The sequence below is a fragment of the Somniosus microcephalus genome, unplaced genomic scaffold, assembly GCF_052327205.1.
Source record: "Somniosus microcephalus isolate GS21.2 unplaced genomic scaffold, FLI_Smic_1.0 unresolved_chr2, whole genome shotgun sequence".
Classification (NCBI taxonomy): Eukaryota; Metazoa; Chordata; class Chondrichthyes; order Squaliformes; family Somniosidae; genus Somniosus; species Somniosus microcephalus.
Genome location: NW_028225180.1, coordinates 28,882,991 through 28,908,642, shown reverse-complemented (window position 1 = coordinate 28,908,642; position 25,652 = coordinate 28,882,991). Strand labels below are relative to the sequence as shown.

Sequence of the window (25,652 nt, the reverse complement as noted above, 5' to 3'; positions counted from 1 at the left end):
CTACGAACTTACCTCAGGGATCCCAAGGCGCCTACACTTCCAATCATGGGCCTCTCCAAACACCAAGTGTGCAGGGCCCACCTATCTCAGAGGCGCAGGAAGTTCGCAATCGTCCCTGGGATCAAGTGGGCCAGGCCAGCCAATAGAAGAAGGGAATCTCACTTGATGCACTTGACAGATAGACCTGTCAAATACATGAATGGAGATCACCCCAAAAACACAGTAAAGCTTTAAATGCATTTAAAAACACCATCTCCTTTTTAAACTAAGTTGAAATTGCAATAAATTAAATATTTTAAACAAACATTTATTTTTTGAAAAAAATAAAGTTTTTTATGGGGCTAACAATAAACTTACTTCTTTCAAAAGTATTTTTAAATGATTAATGAGTGAAAAAAACATTTCAACTCTTTTCCTGGTAAAAGCAGGCCTTTCGCCTGCTTTTATCAAGATTCAGAAATCTAAAGGTTTTCTGCGGGCGGAGGGTCTCCAGAAAGCGGAATTCTCTGCCCGCGGATGCCGTTTTACAGGGCAGGCAGAGGATCTGTCAAGAGAATCCTTGGCAGATCGGAATTGCCGGTTTTCAGCGCATGCGCTGTGCATGCCTGAAACCGGTATTTCCGATGTCCCGACAAGTGCTTCCACGGCGGCTACAGACCCATAGGGATCTGAATATCCGGTGCAATATATGTTAGAGATTTAGAACAAAAGGTAGTAGGAACCACTTTACACGGTGAGTTGTGAGACTGGAAATAACGGAGGCAGAAATTATGTCAGTATTGAAGTTTAATGTATATAGATGAATGAGTAACAATAGGTTGAAGTGATGCTGACACCGGTTGGGTAAATTGGATAGAACTAATTACTGGGGTGGAGTGTAAACGCCGACAAGGACTGGTTGGAACTTATGGACTGTGCCCCTGTTATAAAATTCCAACATTGTGATGAACAATTGAGATTTCAAGTAAATATCTTTGAACAATGATGGCTAATGTCACATTGACGAGTCAAGTTCCTACTGTCTCCAGCATTAGACACTGATCAGGAGGCAGGGGCCCGTTCTATTGGTCCAGGAGACACAGGGGGCGGAGTCTGACGGGGAGACCAGCGCCTGCAACATTCACACCGAAATTACAGGATTACAAATATCCACCATTGTAACACCCGTATTTTCCGATCGCAGGCCTCCCACGGGCGGAGGTCTGCGATCTGGAAACATCTACGCCCTTAGCTGAGTGCTACCGGGACGCACACGCTTCCGCTCCGTGGCCTCTCCAAACTCCAAATGCGCAGGACCCACCTATCCCTTAGACGCATGTAGTTCGCAGTGTCCCTGCGATTACATGGGCCATGGGGAGCCAATCAAAGAAGGGAGTATCCCTTCATAAACATTACCGGAAGACATGTCAAATATATGACTGGAGATCATCCCAAAAACATAGTAAAACTTTAAATACATTTTAAAAAATCATATTTTTTAAATGACTTGAAATAACAATAAATTATGTATTTTAAACAAAAATTTTATATTTTGTTAAAAATAACGGAAGTTTTTTACTTGGCTAAAATAACGTTTCCTTTTTTTTGTATTTGTAATGATAAATCAGTGAAATATTTTTGTTTTATTTTTTCAACGCTTACTCTTGTAAAAGCAGGCTTTACTCCTGCTTTTATCAGGCGTAAGAATTATAAGGGTTTTCTGCGGGAGGAGGGTCTCCAAGAAGCGGAACTATCCGCCCGCAGAGGCCCTTCTCCAGGGCAGCCGGAGGATCTGTCAAGAACATTCTTGACAGATCGATTGGTTTTGATCGCGTGCGCTGTGCATGCCTGAAACCAGCATTTCCGATGTCCCTACGGGTGGGTACACAGCGCGGAAACTTTATATATTAATTAAACTGTGGCGACTCTTTCCTTTGCCTGCGGTGTGTGTCAGTTAAAGCTGACGCCTACATGTTCTACTCCACAGCTGAAGTTCAATCATGAGTGTTCTCTTTGAACCTTGAGCGGGAAGTGCGCTGTTTTATGAGAACTGGATTATGTTCACCCGAGCAGAGCAGCAGACATCAAACACAAGGCATAAAGTGGGAGAAATGTTTTCTGTTACCTGTTCATTCCCACAACAACAAACGATTTTCGTCCTAACGGACAGATGGCTATTCTACAGTAGATTGCAGTTTGTAATTGAACTCTTGTTAGGACAGGAAGCTTTGATTTTACATTTCATTCTTTTACCAATAAATGTCCAAGGAATTTTCATCACCTGCTTCAGCTCTTCCCTGAATTTAGTTTGAGTTGCTGCATAAATGCACGTGTTTGTACAGGAACTCAAATACAAAAGCATATATCCGGTTTCAGTGGCAACATAGGCAGGGGCTGCATAATCGCCTTTGTAATGCACGGTGCTTGTCACTCTGGTAGTTATAAAACTAACGACATTTGTCAGCCACAACAGTATAAAACTTCCCGATACACTGAACAGTAAAGTGATGGATTTCCTTCGGTTCTCCATCTCTGGATCGCTCTGATTCTCACTGCTGTGGCCCCGGAGACCCCTGCGGGTTCTACTGACCACTAAAATACGTCTGACTGTCAAACCATTAAAAAGTAATATCAAAGCAAAGGGAAACGAAGCAAAACAAATGCTTTGTAACCAGGAAAACGCCACACCTAAAGGCGAAGAAAAAAACGCCACTCTGGAGCGGCAACCCGAGGGAACATTGTTAATGACTTGATCAGATTCATATGCAAAACAAAAAGGGAGGCTCTGTAAACAGATCAGGACAGATACCATTGTTATAACCGCGGCCGCAGTTCTCACTGTGCAATACTTGGTTTTTAACTTCTCAGTACATATAGCTACAAATCGGTCAAATGTGAACGAGACTGTAAACCACACCGACACATACAGGGCGACACATTGCACGTACATAATGATCTTACAAACGACAGTGTAGTACAGGAATGGATGTGGCAAGTGATAACGTAAAATGCGGTTCACAAATATATTGATGATCATGACCAGTAGATCAGCTGTTGCCATGGCCACCATGTAGACAGAGATACACTTGGAAAGGCCGCAGTTTCCTCGGGAGAGAATCACGATTGTCAGTAGGTTCGCTGTGAGAAAGAGGGAGAAGAGATCAGTAATGGGGACACTCGGATACATCTCACAGGTTATTGTGGGGAAAGGTTCAGATCCGACCCTACTTAGGGTCATAGACACTGATTATTCTCATTAATATAAGTGAGTGTCCTCAACATTTTATTTAAAGTAATGAAATCATTGAACATTCAAAATAGAGGAAGTGAAAATCCACCGTCCCTCCAGCAAACTTCAGTGACGTATTAAATTTTATTCCACGGCAATTAATGGAAAGATATAATTCAAATAAAATATTCAGCTGAGACAAAAGCTTTCAATTTATGTCTAACCGCTGCCGAGAGGATGGGAACACCTTACCGAGCTGCAATTATTTCTCAAAATATTGTTCAAAGTCCCCTGTTTTGTGGAGGTGTCTGCAGTCCGAGGAATTATCAACTTAATTTAGATAGGGAAGAACGGTACAAATGAGGAGATTACTATGGGCACTGAACAAAACTTTCGTTAATGAATTATGAGCTTTTGGAGGTGCCGGGGAATCAGCCTCGCCCTCCCTCAGTATAGGGAGGAATACTGAGCTCCCGGTGCAAACCACCTACCGAGGAGAACAGCGCCTCAGCGGCTGCGCGGACCTCTGCCATTCCCGCATTATATTCATTGCTTATCCCGGTCTCTGCAATGAGGATATTATCGGAATCTGTTACATAATCATTAAAAGTGAGATCGTCAACAGCTATTAGGCAACAAGAGACATTGACTTACCGGGAACACCGAAGGCTGCGAGAATATGGTAATAAATGTCCCTTATCTGTAGAATTGCTGGCCGTGCCATTTGTTTGACGATTTGTGTGGATTCTGCCCAGCTGTACGATTTCGTCTGCAGTACATCTGAAGTCAGTAAATGCTCCCAATTTATAGAACAATCCGTGCCGATGAGGTAATCTGGTTACACAATAAGTGTCTTCATTCTCAGTCACTTAACAAACAAGGGGCGATTATATCTTCAGTGCGCCCGGGCCGCCAATGGGGAAATTGAACAGCTCAGTCCATGAAACTCCGCCCATTAAAATCAATGAACGGAAAGTAATACCAGCGGGAATGTGCTCTGTGCATGCCTCGTGATCCCTACAGGGACCATCCTCACGGACATTGCGTTAGGATCTTGGAGTCTCAAATTAATTCGGTGAAATCTTCACTCATCCAGCACATAATTAAAGTTTGTTTTTTACTGTTATGATGGCTGATGATGAATCGGCTCTAGCATTACTGGTGGAGACATTACAATAACATTTCTGGTGGTGACCCTACTCTAACATTACTGGTGGTGACACAACTCTAATATTACTGTTGGTGACCCTACTCTAACATTACTGGTCGTGACACAACTCTAATATTACTGTTGGTGACTCTACTCTATCATTACTATTATAGGTGGTGACGATACGCTAGTATTACTAATGATGATATAACACTAATATTACTGGTAAAGACGCTACTCTAACATTATTGGTGGTGACTCTACTCTAACATTACTGGTGTTGGCCCTACTTTAACGTTACTGCTGGTGACCCGACACTAACAAAACTGCCGGTGACCCTACTTTAACATTACTGGTGGTGACCCTACGCTAACATAACTGGTGGTAACTGTACTCTAACATTATTGGTGGTGACACTACAGTACCATTACTGGTGGTAACTCTAATCTAACTTTACTGATGGTGACCATACTGTAACTTTACTGGTGGTGACCATACTCTAACCTTATTTGTTGAGACTCTATTCTAACATTTCTGGTGTTGTCTATACACTATCATTACTGGTGGGGACACTAATCTAACATTACTGCTGGTGACCCTACACTAACAATACTGGTGGTGACTCCTCTCTAACATTACTGGTGGTGACTCCTCTCTAAAATCACTGATGGTAGCTTAACTCCAAAACTATTGGTGGTGACCCTACACTAATATTACTGGTGGAAAGCCAACCCTCACCTGACCAGTGATGACTCATCTCTAAAGTGAGAGGTGCTGGCCCTACTCGAACGTTACTGATGGTGACCCTATGCTAACATTACTGGTGATGATCCGAGTGTAACATTACTGCCGGTGATCCTGCTCTAACACTACTGGTGATGACCCTACTCTAACGTTACTGATGGTGACCATAATCTAACATTACTGGAGGTGACTCGACTCTAACATTAATGGCGGGGACACTACTCTAACATCACTGGTGCTGACCCTACTCCAGCGTTATTGGTGGTATGCTACTCTAACATTACTTGTGGTGGCCCTACTCTAACTTCACTAGTCCTGACTTTACTCTATAATTACTGCTGATTATCTTAATCTAACATTACTGTTGGTTCCCCTGCTTTAATGTTGAGGAATCTTGTCTGGTGGGAACCTACTTTAACATTACCAGTGGTGAAATTAACCTATCCAAACTGGTGATGAACGTCATTATCATTACTGGTGGAGGTTCGCATGGCAGCTGCTAATGATTCTGCCATTGCAATTTACCCTTCATCTAGACTCACCTTTTTTTTCTGAACTTGTCCCATTACCATCTCCTTTTGCCTTCCTCCATCATCCCTTTTGTCTCCTAATCCCTTCTGCTTTCCTTCCAATCACAGACCTTCCTTTTTGTGCTTTCCTCACCTCCCCAATCTCCCTGCCCCGACACTTGCTTAAAAACCTTTCACATTTCCAACTTTTTCCAGTTCTGATGAAGGGTCATCCACTTGAAACGTTAACTCTGTTTTTCTTTCCACATATGCTGAGTGTTTCCAGCATTTCTTGTTTTTATTTCAGATTTGCAACATCCGCATATTTGGCTTTCATATTACCGGTATTTTCCCTGCTCTAATATTACTGGTGAGGACTCCTGTGTAACATTATTGGTGATGACTTCTCTCTAACCTGACTTGTGTAGAGCCTATTCTAACATTACTCTTGGTGACACTATTCTCCAATTACTGTTGATGACTCTAATCTAACATTGATGGTAGTAACCCTACTCTAACATTACCGGTTGTGAGCTTACACTAACCTTCTTGTCTGAGATGAAGAGAAATTTCTTCACAGAGAGCTTTGTGAATCTTTTGACTTATCTACCACAGAGAGCTGTGGATGGTCATTCGTTGAATACATTCAAGAGAGAAATCAATAGATTTTGGATAGCAAGGAAATCAACGGATAAAAATATAGGGCGGAATAGTGGAGTTGATGTAGAAGATCAGCCATGACCTTATTGAATCGCGGAGCAGGCTGGAAAGTGCGAATGGCCTGTTCCTGATCCGATTTCTGCTGTGCCAATTACTTGATTCTGCTCTAACATAATCGGTGGTGACCTGAATTAAACGTTACTGGTGGTGACTCTATTCTAACATTACTGGTGATGACTCTACGCTAAAATTACTAGTGGGGAATCTACTTTAACATTAGTGGTGCATACCCAACTCTAACATTAGTGATGGTGACGCTGCTCTTACTTTACTTGTGGTGACTGTACTTTAATATACTGGTCCGCATCCAACTCTAACATTACTGGAGGTGCCTCTAATTAAACAGTACTGATGGTGACATTACTCTAACATTACCCGTGGTGACGCTACTGTAACATTACTGATAGTGACCCTAATTTAACATTACTGCTTTTGACCAGACTCAAACATTAACGGTGGTCATCCCACTCTAACATTACTCGTCGTGATCGAACTCTAACATTACTGGTAGTGACCCTACTATTACATTACAGGTGGTGACTCTGCTTTAACTTTACTGGTGGTGACCCAACTCTAACATTACTGCTCGTAATTCTGCAGTAACTTTAATTATGGTGAACTTGATCTAGCATTACTGGTGGTGACCCTATTGTAACATTAATGGTGGCGATTCTAATCTAAAATTACTGATCGTTAGCGTAGGGTAACATTACTGGTGTTGACCCTACTGTAACATAATGATGGTGACCCAACTCTAACTTTATGGTGATGACCCTACTCTAACATTAGTGGCGATGACCGTACTCTAACATTATCGGTGGTGATTCTACTCTAACCTTACTGGTGGTGAGTCTACTCTAACATTACTGACAGTGGCTCTACTCTAACATTACTGGTAATGACTGTACTTTAACATTGCCGTTGGTGATCCTACACTAATTTTACTGATGGAGACTGTACCCTTCTTACTGGTGATGACTCTACAGTATCGTTACTTGTGGTGAGTGTTCTATATCATTATTGGTTGTGACTCTAGTCTAACATTACTGGTTGTGACTCTACTCTAACGTTACTGGTGGTCACCCTGCTCTAAAGTTACTGGAGGTGATCCTCCTGTAACATTACTTGTTGTGACCATATTCGAACATTTATTCGTTCATGGGATGTGGGTGTTGCTGTCAAGGCCACAGTTTATTGCCCATCCCTAATTCCTCTTGAAGATGTAGTAGTGAGCCACCTGTTTGAACCGCTGCAGTCTGTTGAAGCGACTCCCACAGTGCTGTTCGGAAGGGGGCTCCAGATGTTTGAGTCAGCGACTATGAAGGAACGGCGATATATGTCCAAGTCCAGATGGTTTGTTACTTGGAGAGGAATTTTAAGGTGATGGTGTTAATATGCACCTGTTGCCCTTGTCATTCTTGGTGGTAGAACTCGCGGGTTTGGGTGGTGCTGCCGAAGAAACCTTGGCAAGATGCTGCAGCGCAACTTGTAGATGGTACACACTGCAACCATGGTGCGCCAGTGGGGGAGGGAGTGATCATTTAAGGCGGTGGTTCGGTGCCAATCAAGGGGCTGTTTGTCCTGGATTATCTCCAGCTTTTTGACTGTTATTCTAGCTGCACTCATCCTGGCAAATGGAGATTGATCCACCAGTCTCCAGACTAGTAGCTAGTAGATGATAGAAAGGCCTTGGGGAGCCAGGAGGTCAGTCACACGCCGCCAAACACTCAGCCTCTGATCTGCTCTTTCAGCCACATTTTTTATCTGGCTCGTCCAGTTAAATATCTGGCCAATTGTGGCCGCTCTGATATTGCTGTTGGGAGATTCGATGATGATATTGCCGCTGAAAGTCATGGGGAGGTGTTTAGACTCACTCTTTTTGGAGATTGTCATTGCCTGGCACATGTCTGTCTGGACTGTTACTTGCCATTTATTAGCCCAAACCTGCAAGTTGTCCTGGTCTCGCTGCATGTGGGACTCATTATCCTCAGAACTGCAAATGAAACTAAACAAAATGGGCCATGCTTTCCGATCGCAGGCTTCCCACGTGCGGTGGCCTCAAATCTGGAAAAAATCCACGGACTTACCTGAGGGCTGATGAGTTCCGGACACTTCTGCACCTGGAACTCTGCAACTAGAAATGCGCAGGGCCCACGTATCCCAGGGGCGCATGCGGTTTGCAAGCTTCCCTGGGACCACGTGGGCCATGGGGAGCCAATCACAGAAGGGAATAGCCCTTCAGAAACTTGACAGATAGACCTATCAATATATGAATGGAGAACACCACAAAAACAGTGTAAACCATTAAATAAAAAAAATCACATTTTTAAAATGAGTTGAAATTACAATTAAATTAAATATTTTAAACAAAAATGTAATTTTTTTGCAAAAAGTAATTAAAGTTTTTTACGGGGCTAAAAATAAACTTACATTTTTAAAAGTATTTTTAAAAGATAAATGAGTGAAAACATTGTTTTTTACTTTTTTCAAATCTTATTATGTTAAAAGCAGGCCTCACCCCTGCTTTTACCACGTGTAAGATTTCTGAGGGTTTTCTGCGGGCAGAGGTTCTCCAGAAAGCAGAACTCTCCCCCACCGCAGGGGCCCTTCTCCAGGGCAGGCGTCCAATCTGCCAAGAGCATTCTTGCGGCGCCATTTCTTTACAGATTCTGGTACAATACTACTCTGCTGCTGCTGATGGCTCACACGCCTCACGGAACCCATTTTTGAGGTGCTAGATCTTTTCTGAATCTATCCCATTTAGCACGGTGGTAGTGCCACGCAACACGATGGTGGGTGTCCTCAGTGGGTAGACGGGACTCCATCTCCACAGGGATTGTGCGGTGGCCACTGCTACCAATGATGTCATGGACAGATGCATCTGCAGCAGGTAGATGGTGAGGAAAAGATCAAGTAGGTTTCGTCCTCGTGTTGGTTCTCTCACTTCCTGCCACAAACCTAGTCCAGCAGCAAACGTCCAAGGCTCCTGCATCACTATCCGTGCATATGTGCTGTCCCACCAGCAGGACATAGAAACATAGACATAGAAGATAGGAGCAGGAGTAGGCCATTCGGCCCCTCGGGCCTGCTCCGCCATTCAATGCGATCATGGCTGATCATCCAAATTCACTACCCGGTCCTTGCTTTCTCCCCATACCCCTTGATCCCTTTAGCCTTAAGAAATATATCCAACTCCTTCTTGAATATATTTAATGAACTGGCCTCCACCGCCTTCTGTGGTAGAGAATTCCACAGGTTCACCACTCTCTGGGTGAAGAAATTCCTCCTAATTTCTGTCCTAAATGGCCTACCCTTAATCCTTAGACTGTGCCCCCTGGTTCTGGACTCCCCGACCATCGGGAACATCCGTCCTGCATCTAGTCTGTTCTTTCCTGTCAGAATTTTATAAGCTTCCATGAGATCACCTCTCATTCTTCCAAACTCCAGCGAGTACAAGTGCAATCGACCCAATCTCTCCTCATACATCATTCGTGCCATCCCAGGTATCAGCTTGGTGAATCTTCGCTGAACTCTTTCCATGGCAAGTATATCCTTCCTCAGATAAGGCGACCAAAGCTGCACACAATACTCAAGATGTGGTCTCACCAAGGCCCTGTACAACTGCAGAAAGACATCCTTGTTCGTTTACACAAACCCTCTCGCGACGAATGCCAACATACCAGTTGACTTCTTAACCGCCTGCTGCATCTGCATGCTTACCTTCAGCGACTGGTGCAGAAGGACACCCAGGTCTCGTTGCACTTCCCCTTCTCCCAATCTATTGCCATTTAGATAATAATCTGCCTTCCTGTTTTTGCCACCAAAGTGGATAACCTCACATTTATCCACATTATATTGCATCTGCCATGTTTCTGCCCAATCACCCAACTTGTCCAAATCATCCTGGAGTTTCCCGAAATGCTCCTCACAGCACACACGCCCACCCAGCTTTGTGTGATCTGCAAGTTTGGAGATATTACATCTAGTTCCCTTGTCCAGATCATTTAGATATATTGTGAATAGCTGGGGTCCAAGGACTGATCCCTGCGGTACCCCACTAGTCACTGCCTGCCATTCGGAAAAAGACCCATTTATTCCAACTCGTTGCTTTCTGCCTGCCAACCATTTCTCTATCCAAGTCAATACCTTGCCCCCAATCCAATGTGCCTTAACTTTACACACCTCCAAGAGGTGCCAACACAGCGGTATTCAGACGTGAAGTTTTGGCACAGGGAGTACTCTATATTGATTCGGCCCTCATGAAGACTGTAGTGTATGTACCTTTAAGAGGGGGGCACGGTGGCATAGTGGTTAGCACTGTTGCCTCACAGCGCCAGGGACCCGGGTTCAAATCTGGCCTCGGGCGACTGTCTGTGTGGAGTTTGCACATTCTCCCTGTGTCTGCGTGGGTTTTCTCCGGGTGCTCCGGTATCCTCCCACAGTCCAAAGATATGCAGGTTAGGTTGATTTGGCTATGATAAATTGACCCTTAGTGTTAGGGGATTAAATACATGGGGTTATGGGGATAGGGTGGGATATGTGTCGGTGCAGGCTCGATGGGCCGAAATGGCCTCTATCTGCACTGTAGATTCTGTGATTCTGTGATTCTGAAGAGGAAATATGTTTTTGATCCCCTGTGTACTGTAGTACCAGTAGTGACCACTCGGGTATATAAGCCTGTATAGCGCCTTGTGCCGTTAGTTCACCTCCAGACTTTGTTCAGTAAACACTTGTTAAATCAGCTCCTGCATCCCATGTCTCCATTAACACATGGATCGAACAGTGGCGACGAGTTAGAAACGAACTTACCTGCAAGTCGGCAGCACCTCAAGGAGATCAACTCCTCAGACGAAGGTCGAAGCCAGAAGCAAGAAGAAAAAAAAAATACCTGTGGTTTCACCAGCTAAACGGGCTGGTGGCAGGTAGTGCACTGATCCTTCCTGGGCTGCGGCGGGCTGGGGCTCGATCGGGTGGCTCTGCAGCGGGGCCGGGCAGCGAGTCGGAAAGCAGAAGCAAAGAGAGACAGAGGGTGGAACACTCAGGAGGCGGCCGGTGCTGCAAAGCAGGTCGGCGTTCGGACCGAGCAGAGGGAGGGGAAAGTCCCAGAGGGTCCGCTCCACAATGGGAACGGTTCTCCAAGTAAAGGAGAAACTATTTAAAAGATACATATAAAAAAAAATAGAAATACAGCTAAAAGCTGCAGGTCGCAACGGGAACTGCAGAGAACAGCGTTGGCAGCAGTGGGAATGCGCGGGAGGCGCCATCTTGACTCGGCGGGGAAGAAGGAAAAGCGCGGGAGGCGCCATTTTTGATTTTCAGGATGCCGAAGACTGGCAATATCACTGCTTTCGATAGTGATATAGAGGATTGGACCACATATGTGGAAAGAGTGGAGGTATATTGCAAGGCGAATGAAGTAACTCATGATATAAAGGCATTGGTACTTCTAAATGTGATGGGCGCAAGGACATACGGGCTGTTACGAAACTTAAACACTCCAGCCAAACCGATGGACAAGAATTTTAAGGAGATTGTTGATACCTTAAGGAGCACTTAAACCCAACACCGCTGCTGATAGCAGAACGATTCAAATTCTTCAGGAGGAATCAGCACAAGAATGAAAGTAACACTGATTACCTCACCGAATTACGAAAGCTGTCAAAACACCGCCAATTCGGGGCAGGACTGGTAGATTCTCTACGAGACAAATTCGTCTGCGGTCTCCTAAGCGAAGGAACACAGAAAAGACTACTTTCTGAGAAAGATTTGACACTGGACAAGACTTTCAGTATGGCTGTATCATACGAAGCAGCAGCAAGAGGAGCTGCAGAGATACAGCAAAAGCCACAGGACTTCGGCACCCATGAAATGACACGGGGTTTCGAGAGTTGTTATCGCTGTGGCAGATCCAACCATGACCAGAAGGACTGCTGGTTGAAGGACAAAGCATGCAGGCAATGCGGAAAGATGGGACACATTGCACGTATATGCAGATCAGGAAAAAAATCCGCTGACAGTAAAAGGGTCAGTAAGGAAAAGTACAGAAAGGTGCAAATGATGACGGACAGTAGCTCCGAAGACCAGAAGAGCGATAGCGACTCCGGAAACAAGAGACTAAGCTGTCTCAAATTACATAATGTAATTGCCAAAGAAGATTACCAGACCATTTGGGTTACCCTCACGATAGCGGGGTCCCCAGTTAAAATGGAGCTAGATACAGGATCAGCTCTGACCATCATAAGACGACGGGATTACGAGCGGCTATTTCCGCATATACCTTTGAAAGACACATCGATTATCTTGAAGACATATACGGGACAGAATGTTTACCCCAGAGGGAAAATACGGGTGCCTGTTGTATACAATGGCAAGGAAATACCGAAGTTGTATTTATACATTCTGCCAGATGGTGGTCCACCGTTGTTGGGACGTGAATGGATCAGAAAGATACGTTTAGACTGGCACTCCATTCAGGCACTGACGGTGACCAGTAAGAAAAAGAATGATGATGACGTCATACCTGGACGATTAAAAGAAATCTTGGCTAACGCCAAATAAGTGTTACAACAGGATCTAGGAACCCTGAAAGGCGCCACCGCCTCAATAAAAGTGGAAGGTGCGGCAATTCCCAAGTTTTTTAAGGCAAGTCCGGTGCCATACGCAATTCGTCTAGCCGTCGAGGCAGAGCTGGAGAATTTGGAAAAAGCAGGCGTGTTATCCAAGGTAGATTGGAGCGAGTGGGCAACACTCATCATCCCGGTAATGAAGAAAACGTTGAATAATGATAAATCTGAAGAACAGAGAAAAATTCGCATCTGTGGGGACTTCAAGGTGACTGTAAACCCGGTTCTTCACACAGTGCAGAAGATATTTTCGCCTCACTATCCGGAGGGAAACGTTTCACCAAAATTTAGTTAGCACAGGCATATCTACAGATGGAGGTTGAGGAGGCCTCTAAAAAGTATCTCACGATAAACACACACAAAGGCCTGTACCAGTACAATCGACTGGTTTTCGGAGTGGCATCAGCTCCGGCTATCTGGCAAAGAGCTATGGAGCAAGTCCTGCAAGGGATTCCGAGGACTCAATGCTACCAAGACGACATCCTTGTAACAGGAGAAAACGACAACGATCACCTTGCCAACTTGGAGCAGGTGCTCACGAGGCTGAGAGAACGGGGCCTACGAGCAAATCGCCCCAAGTGCGAATTTTGCCAGAAACAAATATACTGTGGCCAGGCCATTAATGAAGACGTGTTGCATAAGTCACATGAAAAAATTGAAGCGGTCGTAAAAGCCCCCGCGCCTGAAAATGTCTCACAATTAAGGTCGCTCCTGGGATTAATAAATTACTATCAAAATTTTTTACCGAACTTGTCAACGGTTCTGCACGCCCTTAACGCACTGCTACTAACGGGAGTAGTTTGGAAATGGAGCGAAGACTGTAAACGTGCCTTCCATAAATGCAAAGGCTTGATCACGTCCAGGGAACTGTTGGCTCATTACAACCCATCACTGCCAATCAGACTGGCGTGCGACTCATCCCCTTATGGCGTGGGAGTGGTATTATTGCATAGATTCCCTGATGGCTCAGAGAGGCCGATAGCTTCTGCGTCATGCTCATTGAACTCAGCTGAGCGTAACTATGTCCAGATCGAAAGGGAGGCACTCAGCCTGGTGTGGGGGGTGAAGAAATTCAACCATTACCTACACGGACAAAAATGTACCTTGTTGACTGACCATCAACCCCTCGTCTCCATATTCAACCCTAAAAAGGGCGTTCCCATTATGACAGCACAAAGGCTACAAAGGTGGTCCCTTTTCCTAGGGGCACGCCAATATGACATAGAATACAAAGGAACAAAACAGCATGGGAATGCTGATGGGTTATCGTGCCTACCGTTGCCAATGGTAGAAGAGGCGCCTACAGTGGACCCAGTGGAGATGTTCCACTCGACCATAGTGGAATGTCTACCGGTGACAAATTCTACCATTGAAAAGGAAACGAGAAATGACCCGACTCTCTCACGAGTCTATGATTTAATGGTGAAGGGATGGCCAGCACATGGTGAACCACTGTTGCCAGCATTCTCGCAAAGAGAAGAACAGCTGTCAGTGTGCCGAGGAACCTTGAATTGTGGATAGAGAGTGGTGATTCCACCCAAACTCAAGGATAAAGTGCCAAAGGAGCTTCACGAGGGGCATCTGGGAGGAGTGAAAATGAAGAACTTAGCCAGAGCGTTTGTGTGGTGGCCAGGTATCGATGGATACATCGAAGAAATGACCAAGAGCTGGCTAGGATGCCAGAAGGTCCAAAACGCCCCACCACAAGCCGTTCTACATCCATGGGAGTGGCCCTCATCTCCATGGCAAAGGGTACATATCGACTTTGCTGGTCAATTTATGGACTCAATGTTCTTAATCGCGGTGGATGCACACTACAAGTGGCCAGAGGAAATAAAGATGTCCTCCAACACCACGGAAAAAACCACCACAGTATTAAGGACCATATTCGCCAGGAATGGGCTGCCTGAACAGATCTGTTACATAAGAACATAAGAACATAAGAAATAGGAGCAGGAGTAGGCCAATCGGCCCTTCGAGCCTGCTCCGCCATTCAATAAGATCATGGCTGATCTGATCCTAACCTTCAATCTACTATCACAGAACTAGACACATGCAATAGGAGCAGGATCAGGCTTCACTGCCCCTGGACCCGCTTTGCTACCCACAGGGCCATGACCGATCCGAACATAGACTCATGTCCAAATTCCTGCCCGCTCCCCATAACCCTTAATTCCCTTTACTTATAGGAAACTGTCTATTTCTGTTTTAAATTTATGTAATGATGTAGCTTCTACAGCTTTTTGGGGCAGCATATTCCATGGACCTACCACCCTCTGAGTGAAGTAGTTCCTCCTCATCTCAGTTTTGAAAGAGCAGCCCCTTATTCTAAGACTATGCCCCCTAGTTCTAGTTTCACCCATCATCGGGAACATCCTCCCCTCATCCAGCCGATCCAACCCCTTCACAATCTTATTCTTCTCCCGTTCTTCTGAACTCCAATGAGTAGAGTCCCAATCTACTCAACCTCTCCTCATATGTCCATCCCCTCATCCCCGGGATTAACCGAGTGAACCTTCTTTGTACTGACTCGAGAGCAAGTATGTATTTTCTTAAGTATGGACACCAAAACTGTATGCAGTATTCCAGGTGCGGTCTCACCAATGCCTTGTACAACTGAAGCAATACCTCCCTATTTTTATATTCTATCCCCCTAGCAATGAAAGCCAACATTCCATTGGCCTTCTTAATCACTTGCTGCACCTGCATACTAACCTTTTGAGTTTCGTGCACCAGGACACCCAGATCCCTTTGTACTTCAGTACTTTCAAGTTTCTTGCCATTAAGATAATGATTTGCTTTACAATTTTTCCTGCCAAATTGCATAACCTCACACTTTCCAGTATTGTATTCCATCTGCCAAATCTCTGCCCATTTACTTAGCCTGTCTATGTCCCCTTGCAGGTTTTTTATGTCCTCCTCACTCACTACTTTCCATCCCATCTTAGTTTCATCTGCAAACTTTGATATGTTACACTCGGTCCCATCCTCCAAATCGTTAATATAGATTGTAAAGATTTGGGGACCCAGCACTGACTCCTGCGGAACACCACTAGAGTCATAGAGTCATAGAGTCATAGAGTTATACAGCACAGATAGAGGCCCTTCTGCCAATCGTGTCCGCGCCGGCCATCAAGCCCTGTCTAATCTAATCCCATATTCCAGCATTTGGTCCGTAGCCTTGTATGCTGTGGCATTTCAAGTGCTCATCCAAATGCTTCTTAAATGTTGTGAGGGTTCCTGCCTCTACCACCCTTTCAGGCAGTGAGTTCCACATTCCAACCACCTTCTGGGTGAAAAAGTTATTTCTCAAATCTCCTCTAAACCTCCCGCCCTTTACCTTTAATCTATGCCCCCTAGTTATTGACCCCTCTACTAAGGGAAAAAGCTCCTCAGCATCCATCCTATCTATGCCCCTCATAATTTTGTACACCTCAATCATGTCCCCCCTCAGCCTCCTCTGCTCCAAGGAAAACAAACCCAATCTGCCCAGTCTCTCTTCATAGCTGAAGCGCTCCAGCCCTGGTAACATCCTGGTGAACATCCTCTGCACCCTCTCCAACACGATCACATCCTTCCTGTAGTGTGGCGACCAGAAATGCACTCAGTATTCCAGCTGTGGCCTAACCAGTGTTTTATACAGCTCCATCATAACCTCCTTGCTCTTATAGTCAATGCCTCGTCTAATGAAGGCAAGTATCCCATATGCCTTTTTTACCACCTTATCCACCTGTTCCGCCGCCTTCAGGGATCTGTGTACTTGCACGCCCAGATCCCTCTGACCCTCCGTCTTGCCTAGGGTCTTACCATTCATTGTGTATTCCCTTGCCTTGTTAGTCCCCCCAAAGTGCATCACCTCGCACTTTTCCGGGTTAAATACCATTTGCCACTGTTCCGCCCATCTGACCAACCCATCTATATCGTCCTGCAGACTGAGGCTACCCTCCTCGCTATTTAGCACCCTACCAATTTTTGTATCATCCGCGAACTTACTGATCATACCTTTTACATTCATATCCAAGTCATTAATGTAGACCACAAACAGCAAGGGACCCAGCACCGATCCCTGTGGTACCCCACTGGCCACAGGCTTCCAGTCACAAAAACAACCTTCGACCATCACCCTCTGCCTTCTGCCACGAAGCCAGTTGTGTATCCAATGTGCCAAGGCACCCTGGATTCCATGGGCTCTTACCTTCTTGACCAGTCTCCTGTGCGGGACTTTATCGAAGGCCTTACTGAAATCCATGTATACCACATCCACTGCGTTACCCTCATCCACAGACCTAGTCACCCCCGCAAAAAATTCAATCAAATTAGTCAGACATGATCTTCCCTTGACAAAGCCATGTTGACTATCCCTGATTAATCCTTGCCTCTCCAAGTGGAGACAAATTTTGTCCCTCAGAATTTTTTCCAATAATTTTCCTACCACTGATGTTAGGCTCACTGGCCTGTAGTTCCCCGGTTTTTCCCTACTTCCCTTCTTGAATAATGGTACTACATTAGCGGTTCTCCAGTCCTCTGGCACATCCCCTGTGGCCAGAGAGGTCCTGAATATATGTGTTAGAGCCCCCGCAATCTCTTCCTTTGCCTCACACAGCAGCCTGGGATACATTTCATCCGGGCCTGGGGATTTATCCATTTTTAGGCCAGCTAAAACCGCCACTAGTTACTGATTGCCAATCTCAGAATGAACCATTTATCCCAACTCTCTGCCTTCTGTTAGATAGCCAATCCTCTATCCATGCCAGAATATTACCCCCAATCCCGTGATTTTTTATCTTAAGCAATAATATTTTGTGTGGCACCTTGTCAAATGCCTTTTGGAAGTCTAAATACACTACGTCCATTGGTTCCCCTTTATATATGTTACTTCCTCAAAGAACTCCAGAAAATCTGTCAAACATGACTTCCCCTTCATAAAACAATGCTGACTTTGTCCTATTAAATTATGATTATCCAAATGTCCTGTTACTGTCTCCTTAATAATGGACTCCAACATTTTACCTATCACAGATGTTAGGCTAACCGGTCTATAGTTTCCAGCCTTCTGTCTACTGCCCTTTTTAAATAAGAGTCTTACATTAGCAGTTTTCCAGTCTGCCAGGTCCTTTGCTGAGTCCAGGGAGTTTTGGATAATTATTACCAATGCATCCACAATCCCTACCGCCACTTCCCTCAAGACCCCAGGATGTAAGCCATCAGGTCCAGGTGATTTATCCGCCTTGAGCCCCATTATTTTACCGAGTACCACTTCCTTAGTGATTTTGATCGTGTTTAGCTCCTCCCCCCTATAGCCCCCTGTTTGTCCAGTGTTGGGATATTCTTCGTGTCCTCTACTGTAAAGACTGATACAAAATACTCATTCAGTGTTTTTGCCATCTCCATATTTCCCACCATTAATTTCCCGGTCTCGTCCTCTAAGTGACCAACATTTTCTTTAGACACCCTTTTTCTTTTTATATATCTATAAAAACTCTTACTATCTGTTTTTATATTTTTTTCTAATTTACTTTCATAATCTATCTTCCCTTTCTTAATCAATCTTTTTGTTATATTTTGCTGTCTTTTAAAGTTTTCCCAATCCTCTATCCTCCCACTAGATTTGGCGACCTCATATGCCCTTGTTTTTAGTCGAATACTATCCTTAATTTCTTTACTTAGCCACGGATGGCTGTCTTTTCTTTTACACCCTTTTCTTTTCAGTGGAATATATATTTTTTGGAAGTTGTAAAATAACTCCTTAAATGTACACCACTGATCATGTATCGTCCTAACCTTTAATCTATTTTCCTATCCACTCTACTCAATTCCGCTCTCATACCTTCATAGTCTCCTTTATTCAAGCTTAGCACGCTTGTTTGAGATCCAACCTACTCACCCTCTAATTGAATATGGAATTCAACCATGTTATGGTCACTCATTCCAAGGGGATCCTTTACAAGGACATTTTTAATTAATCCTGTCTCGTTACACAGGACCAGATATAAGCTTGCTCGTCCCCTGGTCGTTTCAGTTACATACTGCTCAAGAAATCCATCCCTAATACACGAAATGAACTCATCCTCAAGGCAGCCCTGCCCAGTTTAATTTGTCCAATTAATATGATAGTTAAAATCCCCCATCTTTATAGATGTTCCCTTATTACAAGCCTCAACTATTTCCTGATTGATACTCCGTCCAACCGAGTTGCAACTGTTCGGAGGCCTATAGACTACGACCACTAGTGTTTTTTCCCCCTTATTATTCCTTATCTCCACCCAAACTGTTTCATTATCCTGATCTTTTGACCCAATATCATTTCTCTGTATTACAGTGATTCCTTCCTTTATTAACATAGCCGCTCCACCTCCCGTTCCTTCCTGCCTGTCCTTCCTGATCGTTAAATAACCTGGTATGTTTAACTCCCAGGCATTGTCACCTTGCAGCCATGTTTCTGTAATTGCCACAAGATCATACCCATATGTAGTTATTTGTGCCATTAACTCGTCTATTTTGTTTCGAATGCTACGTGCATTCAGTTAGAGAACGTTCAAATATGTTTTGTGACACTTAATTCCTGCTTTTGCCCGTTTTATTACTTTACCTTTTACTCCATACTTTCTGCCCCTTCCTGACACATTCTGGTTTATAATTTCCCCACTGCTACCTAAGTCTATGACCTTCTCTGTTGTTATTTTTATTAATTGCTCTCTAGGAACCTCCCCCCCACTAGTTAGTTTAAAGCCCTCTCTACAGCCCTAGTTATATGATCCGCCAGGACTCTAGTCCCAGCTCTGGCCAAGTGAAGCCTGTCCTAATGGAACAGCTCCCTCCTGCCCCAGTACTGGCGCCAGTGTCCCAGGAAGCAAAACCCATTTCTCCCACACCAGTCTTTGAGCCGCGCATTTAACTCTCTAATTTTATTTGTCCTAGCCAAATTTGCTCGTGGCTCAGGTAATAGTCCAGAGATTATTACCCTTGAGGTTCTGTTTTTTAATTTGACCCCTAGCTGCTCATACTCCTTTAACAGAACCGGCTTCCTAGTCCTATCTACGTCGTTTGTACCAACATGGACCACGACGACTGGATCCACCCCCTCCCACTGCAAGTTTCTTTCCAGCCCAGAGGATATGTCCTTAACCCTGGCACCGGGTAGGCAACACAGCCTACGGGACTCTCGCTCTTGGCTGCAGAGAACTCTATCCATCCCTCTAATAATACTATCCCCTACCACTACAACATTTCTATTTACTCTCCCCTCTTGAATGGCCAGCCGTTCCACGGTGCTGTGGCCAGGTTTCTCATCCTCCCTGCAGTCCCTGCTCCTGTCCACACAGGGAGTAAGCACCTCGAACCTGTTGGCCAAGAGCAAGAGCTGCGGCTCCTCCAACACTACCTCCTGGATCCCCGTACCTGCCTCGCTCGTAGTCACACCGTCCTGACCCTGGCCATGTGCTACATCTGAATGAATTAACTTCATAGGTGTGACCACCTTCTGGTACACTGAGTCCAGGTATTCTCCCCCTCCCTGATATGTCGCAGTGTCTGAAGCTCAGACTCCAGCTCATCAACACGGAGCTGGAGATCCTGTAGCAGCAGACACTTGTCACAGATGTATTCACCGTGAGCCTCAATGGCGTTTACCGGCTCCCACATCTCGCAACAGTAACACATCACCTGCTCCATTCTATGTAATTAATTAAAAAAAATTTGTTACCCGATTTTAGATGCTAGTGTCCCCTTTAATTAATTGGATTTAAATTAAATCAATCCCTCTAATTACACCAGTTAAATGGTTTACCAACAGTCACTCTGCACCAGAAAGGCCTTATTAAGTACAACCTGTTAAAGATATTCTCTACAGGCGCTTATTTACCAACTGTCCCCACTACACCACAGAGACCCTTGCAAAAAACCGCCGAATTTAAGCTTGTAATGAAAAGGAGAAAGAAAGAAATACTCACCAACCAATCCAACCAATCACTTACCTGCTTCCTGGTGACGTCACACATGGATTACTTTTTACCTCTCTCCTCTGCTGCTGAATTGGTATGACTCACCTCACAACTGCCGCCGCTTTAAGCTCTGCCGCCGGTCACTGCCCCCTCACAGGTCCGATGCTCTGATCAGGCCTCACCTCACAACTGCCGCCGCTTTAAGCTCTGCCGCCGGTCACTGCCCCCTCACAGGTCCGATGCTCTGATCGGGCCTCACCTCACAACTGCCGCCGCTTTAAGCTCTGCCGCCGGTCACTGCCCCCTCACAGGTCCGATGCTCTGATCAGGCCTCACCTCACAACTGCCGCCGCTTTAAGCTCTGCCGCCGGTCACTGCCCCCTCACAGGTCCGATGCTCTGATCGGGCCTCACCTCACAACTGCCGCCGCTTTAAGCTCTGCCGCCGGTCACTGCCCCCTCACAGGTCCGATGCTCTGATCAGGCCTCACCTCACAACTGCCGCCGCTTTTAAGCTCTGCCACCGGTCACTGCCGCCTCACAGGTCCGATGCTCTGATCGGGCCTCACCTCGCAACTGCCGCCGCTTTTAAGCTCTGCCGCCAGTCACTGCCCCCTCACAGGTCCGATGCTCTGATCGGGCCTCACCTTGCAACTGCCGCCACTTTTAAGCTCTGCCGCCGGTCACTGCCCCCTCACTGGTCCGATGCTCTGATCGGGCCTCACCTCGCAACTGCCGCCGCTTTTAAGCTCTGCCGCTGCTCACTGCCCCCTCACAGGCCTGATGCTCTGATCGGGCCTCACCTCGCAACTGCCGCCGCTTTTAAGCTCTGCCGCCGGTCACTGCCCCCTCACAGCTCCGATGCTCTGATAAAGGACCACAATTTGTATCCGAAGAATTCAGGAAGTTCTTCAAAAACAATGGGGTTAAGCACTACACGTCCGCCCCATACCATCCCGCCACCAATGGATTAGCTGAAAGGTTTGTCCAGACCTTCAAGAAGGCCATAAATGCCATGGGTAATGAAGTCATAAATCTACAACATAAGGTAGATAACTTCTTGTTTGCGTACAGGAATGCAACACATGTGGTTACTAACCAAACACCAGCCATGATGTCTTTCAATAGAAGACTAAGATGCCGGCTGGATTTGGTCAAGTCAAACGTCAGAAGGGACGTAGAGAACCGGCAATTTCAAAGCATGAATGAAAGGCCAACTAGAACCTTCCAGATAGGTCAAACAGTTTTGGCCCGGGACTACCGTAGTGAGAAATGGCAGCCTGGAACTATTTGCACATGACTAGGACTGCTGATGTATAACGTGGACATTGGAGAAAGCATAATAAGGTGCCATGCTGACCAGATCATAGAGTCATCCGAAAAAGGACAACCTACACCACAACTCTATATGCCTAGTGATGAAGCAGAGATACCCATAGTATCTACCTCCGATCCGGTGATACTGGAACCAGATGTACCCGACACTGGCATTGAAGCCGAATCGACCTTGCCAAAAGAACCTACTACACCACCGAAACCTACTACACCACCGAGGCGTTATCCGGACTGAGTCAGGAAGCCTCCAGAGAGACTGAATTTGTAATTGATTAACTTCAGCAAATGTGTAGATTATTGTTCTTGTAAAAATGTTATTTAATGATTACTTAAAATGTTAGGTACTATTTATCTAAAAGGGGAGGAATTGTAGCGTATGTACCTTTAAGAGGAACTGTGTTTTTGAAGCGCCTGTGTACTGTATTACCAGTAGTGTCCACTCTGGTATATAAGCCTGTATAGCTTCTTGTGTAGTTAGTTCACCTCCAGACTTTGTTCAGTAAACACTTGTTAAATCAACTCCTGCATTCTGTGTCTCCATTAACACACGGATTTAACAAAGATTCATGCCATCTCGTCATTCATGTGCAAGGAAATGTCATGCTGATTACCACCTACCAGCCTCTGCCAGGATTCTTTCATGTTGAACAACACTTGGAAGAAGCATTCAGAGTAACCAGTTCACAGAATGCACTCTGTGAGGGGGGCTTCAATATCCATAACCAAAACTGGCTCAGTAGCACCACTACTGACCGAGCTGGACGTTTCCAGAAGGGCGTAGCTGCAAGGTGGTTAGAGAATCAACATGAGTCAAAACCTACTTGACATTGTCCTCACCAATTTACATGTCGCAGATGCATCTGTCCATGACAGTATCGGTAGGGGTGACCACCGCACATAATTTGTCGTGACGAAGTCCCATCTTTACACTGACAACTCCCTCCAACGTATTGTGTGGCACTACCACCGTGCTAAATGGGATAGATTCGAAACAGCTCAAATCATAGCATCTACGAGGCGCTGTGGGCTAACAACAGCAACAACATTGTACCACGAAATAACAACAGAAATGCTGAAAATACTCATCAGGCCAGGCAGCATCCGTGGTGAGAGAAGCAGAGTTAACGTTTCAGGTCTGGGACCCTTCATCGTTGTATACCACGATCTGTAAAGTCATGGTGCAATATTCTGGTAGATTCGTTGTTTTTTAGAATAGTTGATTTTATGGCCCAGAACTTCGGGTCTCCACGGGTGAGTATGCACGGGGTACTCACCCGTAGGCCCAATGGAAGTGCTGTTTTCATGCATGTACTGCAGCTGCTTGGGAAACCGGCACTTCTGTTCCACTGAATGCAGGGGTTAAGAGGTCTAACGCGTGTGCAGGAGAGGCAATGCGTGCGCATCAAACCTACGTTTTTTTTTGGAGGTTTTCCCGGGAGGGTAAGTCTGCAGGAGTTACACATTTAAAAAGCAGTCGCAAGGCCTGCTTTTTACAAGGTAATTGGCGAATTAATTAAAATTAAAACAATTTTTCCACAGGTTTATTATTTTTAAATACTTTAAAGAAAGGTAAGTTTATTTTTTTCAAAAATTTAAATTATTGTTTAAAATAGTTATTTCATGTAATTTATAGTTTATTTAAAAAATGTGATTTTTATTTCAATTTATTTGAAGATTAAGTGATGTTTCAGGGCTCGTAGTATTTATAAGTTTTGACAGCTTTTCCAATTGGCTCCCCATGGCCCACGTGAGCCCAGGGGACGCATCGAACTAACTGTGCCCCTGGGATATGCAAGCACTGCGCGCCGGCAGCTAGTGGAGGCCTAGAATCGCAATTCCACGGGGGCCCACAGCTCAACGGCCGGCACGTAAGGTAAGTGCAGGTCGGGGGCTTACACCCGCAGGAAGCCTCTGACCCGAATTTCTGGGCCATCATCTTATAATAATAAATATATTTTAATCATAGAATCATAGATCGGTTACAGCACAGAAAGAGGCCATTCAGCCTATCGAGCCCGTGCTGGCTCTATGCAAGCGCACTTCCATTAGATCCACTCGCTCGCCCTTTCCCCAAAGCCCTGCTTTTTTATCCTTCAGCTACTTATCCACCATGTACCTTCCACCAGTCCGAATCATCAGTAATGGATTTATAATCGTGTGTAAGAATTAAATGTAGAAATCTGTTATCATCAATTCTATGCAATGTTAACCTGAATTATTTATGTCATGTAATCCTCTGCTTATAATTAAATCTCTGTGAGTTAGCTGTAACTAGACAGCCTGCAGGAGAAAGAGGAATGCTGCAGCCGAATAAGGATGCAGTTGGTGAAAGCTGCATGGTAGCCACAGTAAGAATGAGACTTTGGTCCGGATTTTCCGATCGGAGGCTTCCTGCATTCAGTTTCCTCCAATCTCGAAAAAAATCGACAAACTTACCTGCTGGGTCCATAGGTCCCGACACTTCTGCTCCTGGGATTATCCTGGTGTGCGCGTGCAGAGGCCCAGGTATTCCAGGGGCGCAGGCAGTTCGCAAGCATCCCTGAGATCACATGGGCCATGGGTAACCAATCAAAGAAGGGAAACCCCCTTCACACATTGACAGGTTTCTCCGCTTAGATCTGTCAAAAGTATGAAAGGGGAAACTGAATAACACGCTAAAACATTAAATAATGTTTATTAAATCACGTAATTAAAATTACATTAAATTAAATATTTTCAACATAAATTTAATTTTTTGAAAAAATAATTTAAAGACTTTTACGAGGCTAAAAATAAAGTTACATTTTAAAAAATTATTTTAGAATTATAAATGAGTGAGAAAACGTATTTTTTAAATTTGTTAAAACATTTAGGCAGTTAACAGCAAGCCTTACACCTGCTTTTACCAGGCGTAAGAGTTTAAAATGTTTTCAGCGGGCGGAGGTTCTGCAGAGAGTGGAACTCTCCACCCACAGAGGCCATTGTTCACGGCAGGCATAGGAGCTGACAAGAGAATTCTTGACAGATCGAAAGTGCCGGTTTTCAGCGCATTTGCTTCGCATGAGTGAAACCGGCACTTGTGTGGCCCCGACGGGTGTGTACACAGCTCGTACACACCCGTGGGAGTCGGAACATACGGGCTGTAGAGAGCAGCTAGCCAGAGAAGCAAGGTCAGGTGTACCTGCCTCTGTGTTGGAATGTTATGATGTCTGCAGTGAAACTAAAACTTAAACCTTTCACAGAAACAGAAACGACGCCATATCTCTTCCCCCTGGAGACATATTCCGTTGTTTTGCCATAACTACCCCAAACATGAGTCTTGATGGTCAAAAGCAGATCATGTAATTGTGTCATAAGTCTAGAACCTGCGTAAGCCAGATTGGTGCGGGTCTGGCATCTCTGTGATTGGATTTGGGGGCTTTTGGTTGTCAGCATGCGATTGTTT

The 25,652-nt window shown here is 45.1% G+C and overlaps 1 protein-coding gene across 1 annotated transcript; it reads right to left on the bottom strand.

Annotated features, from left to right (window-relative positions):
* Nucleotides 1-277: 277 nt before the first annotated feature.
* LOC147092384 (putative G protein-coupled receptor 139) lies at nucleotides 278-4,160 on the bottom strand. The gene is made up of 2 exons (XM_085975906.1): nucleotides 3,863-4,160; nucleotides 278-3,117 (listed from the first exon to the last, which is right to left on the bottom strand). The coding sequence occupies exons 1-2, from the start codon at nucleotides 3,930-3,932 to the stop codon at nucleotides 2,159-2,161; spliced, it is 1,029 nt and encodes a 342-aa protein (XP_085832032.1). The 5' UTR covers nucleotides 3,933-4,160; the 3' UTR covers nucleotides 278-2,158.
* Nucleotides 4,161-25,652: the final 21,492 nt, after the last annotated feature.

Coding starts and splice junctions, on each gene's coding strand:
- LOC147092384 (XM_085975906.1), bottom strand. CDS start 3,932: ATGGCACGGCCAGCAATTCTACAGATAAGGGACATTTATTACCATATT. Junction 3,118..3,862: donor CGCAGCCTTCGGTGTTCCCG/GTAAGTCAATGT, acceptor TCTTTCTCACAG/CGAACCTACTGACAATCGTG.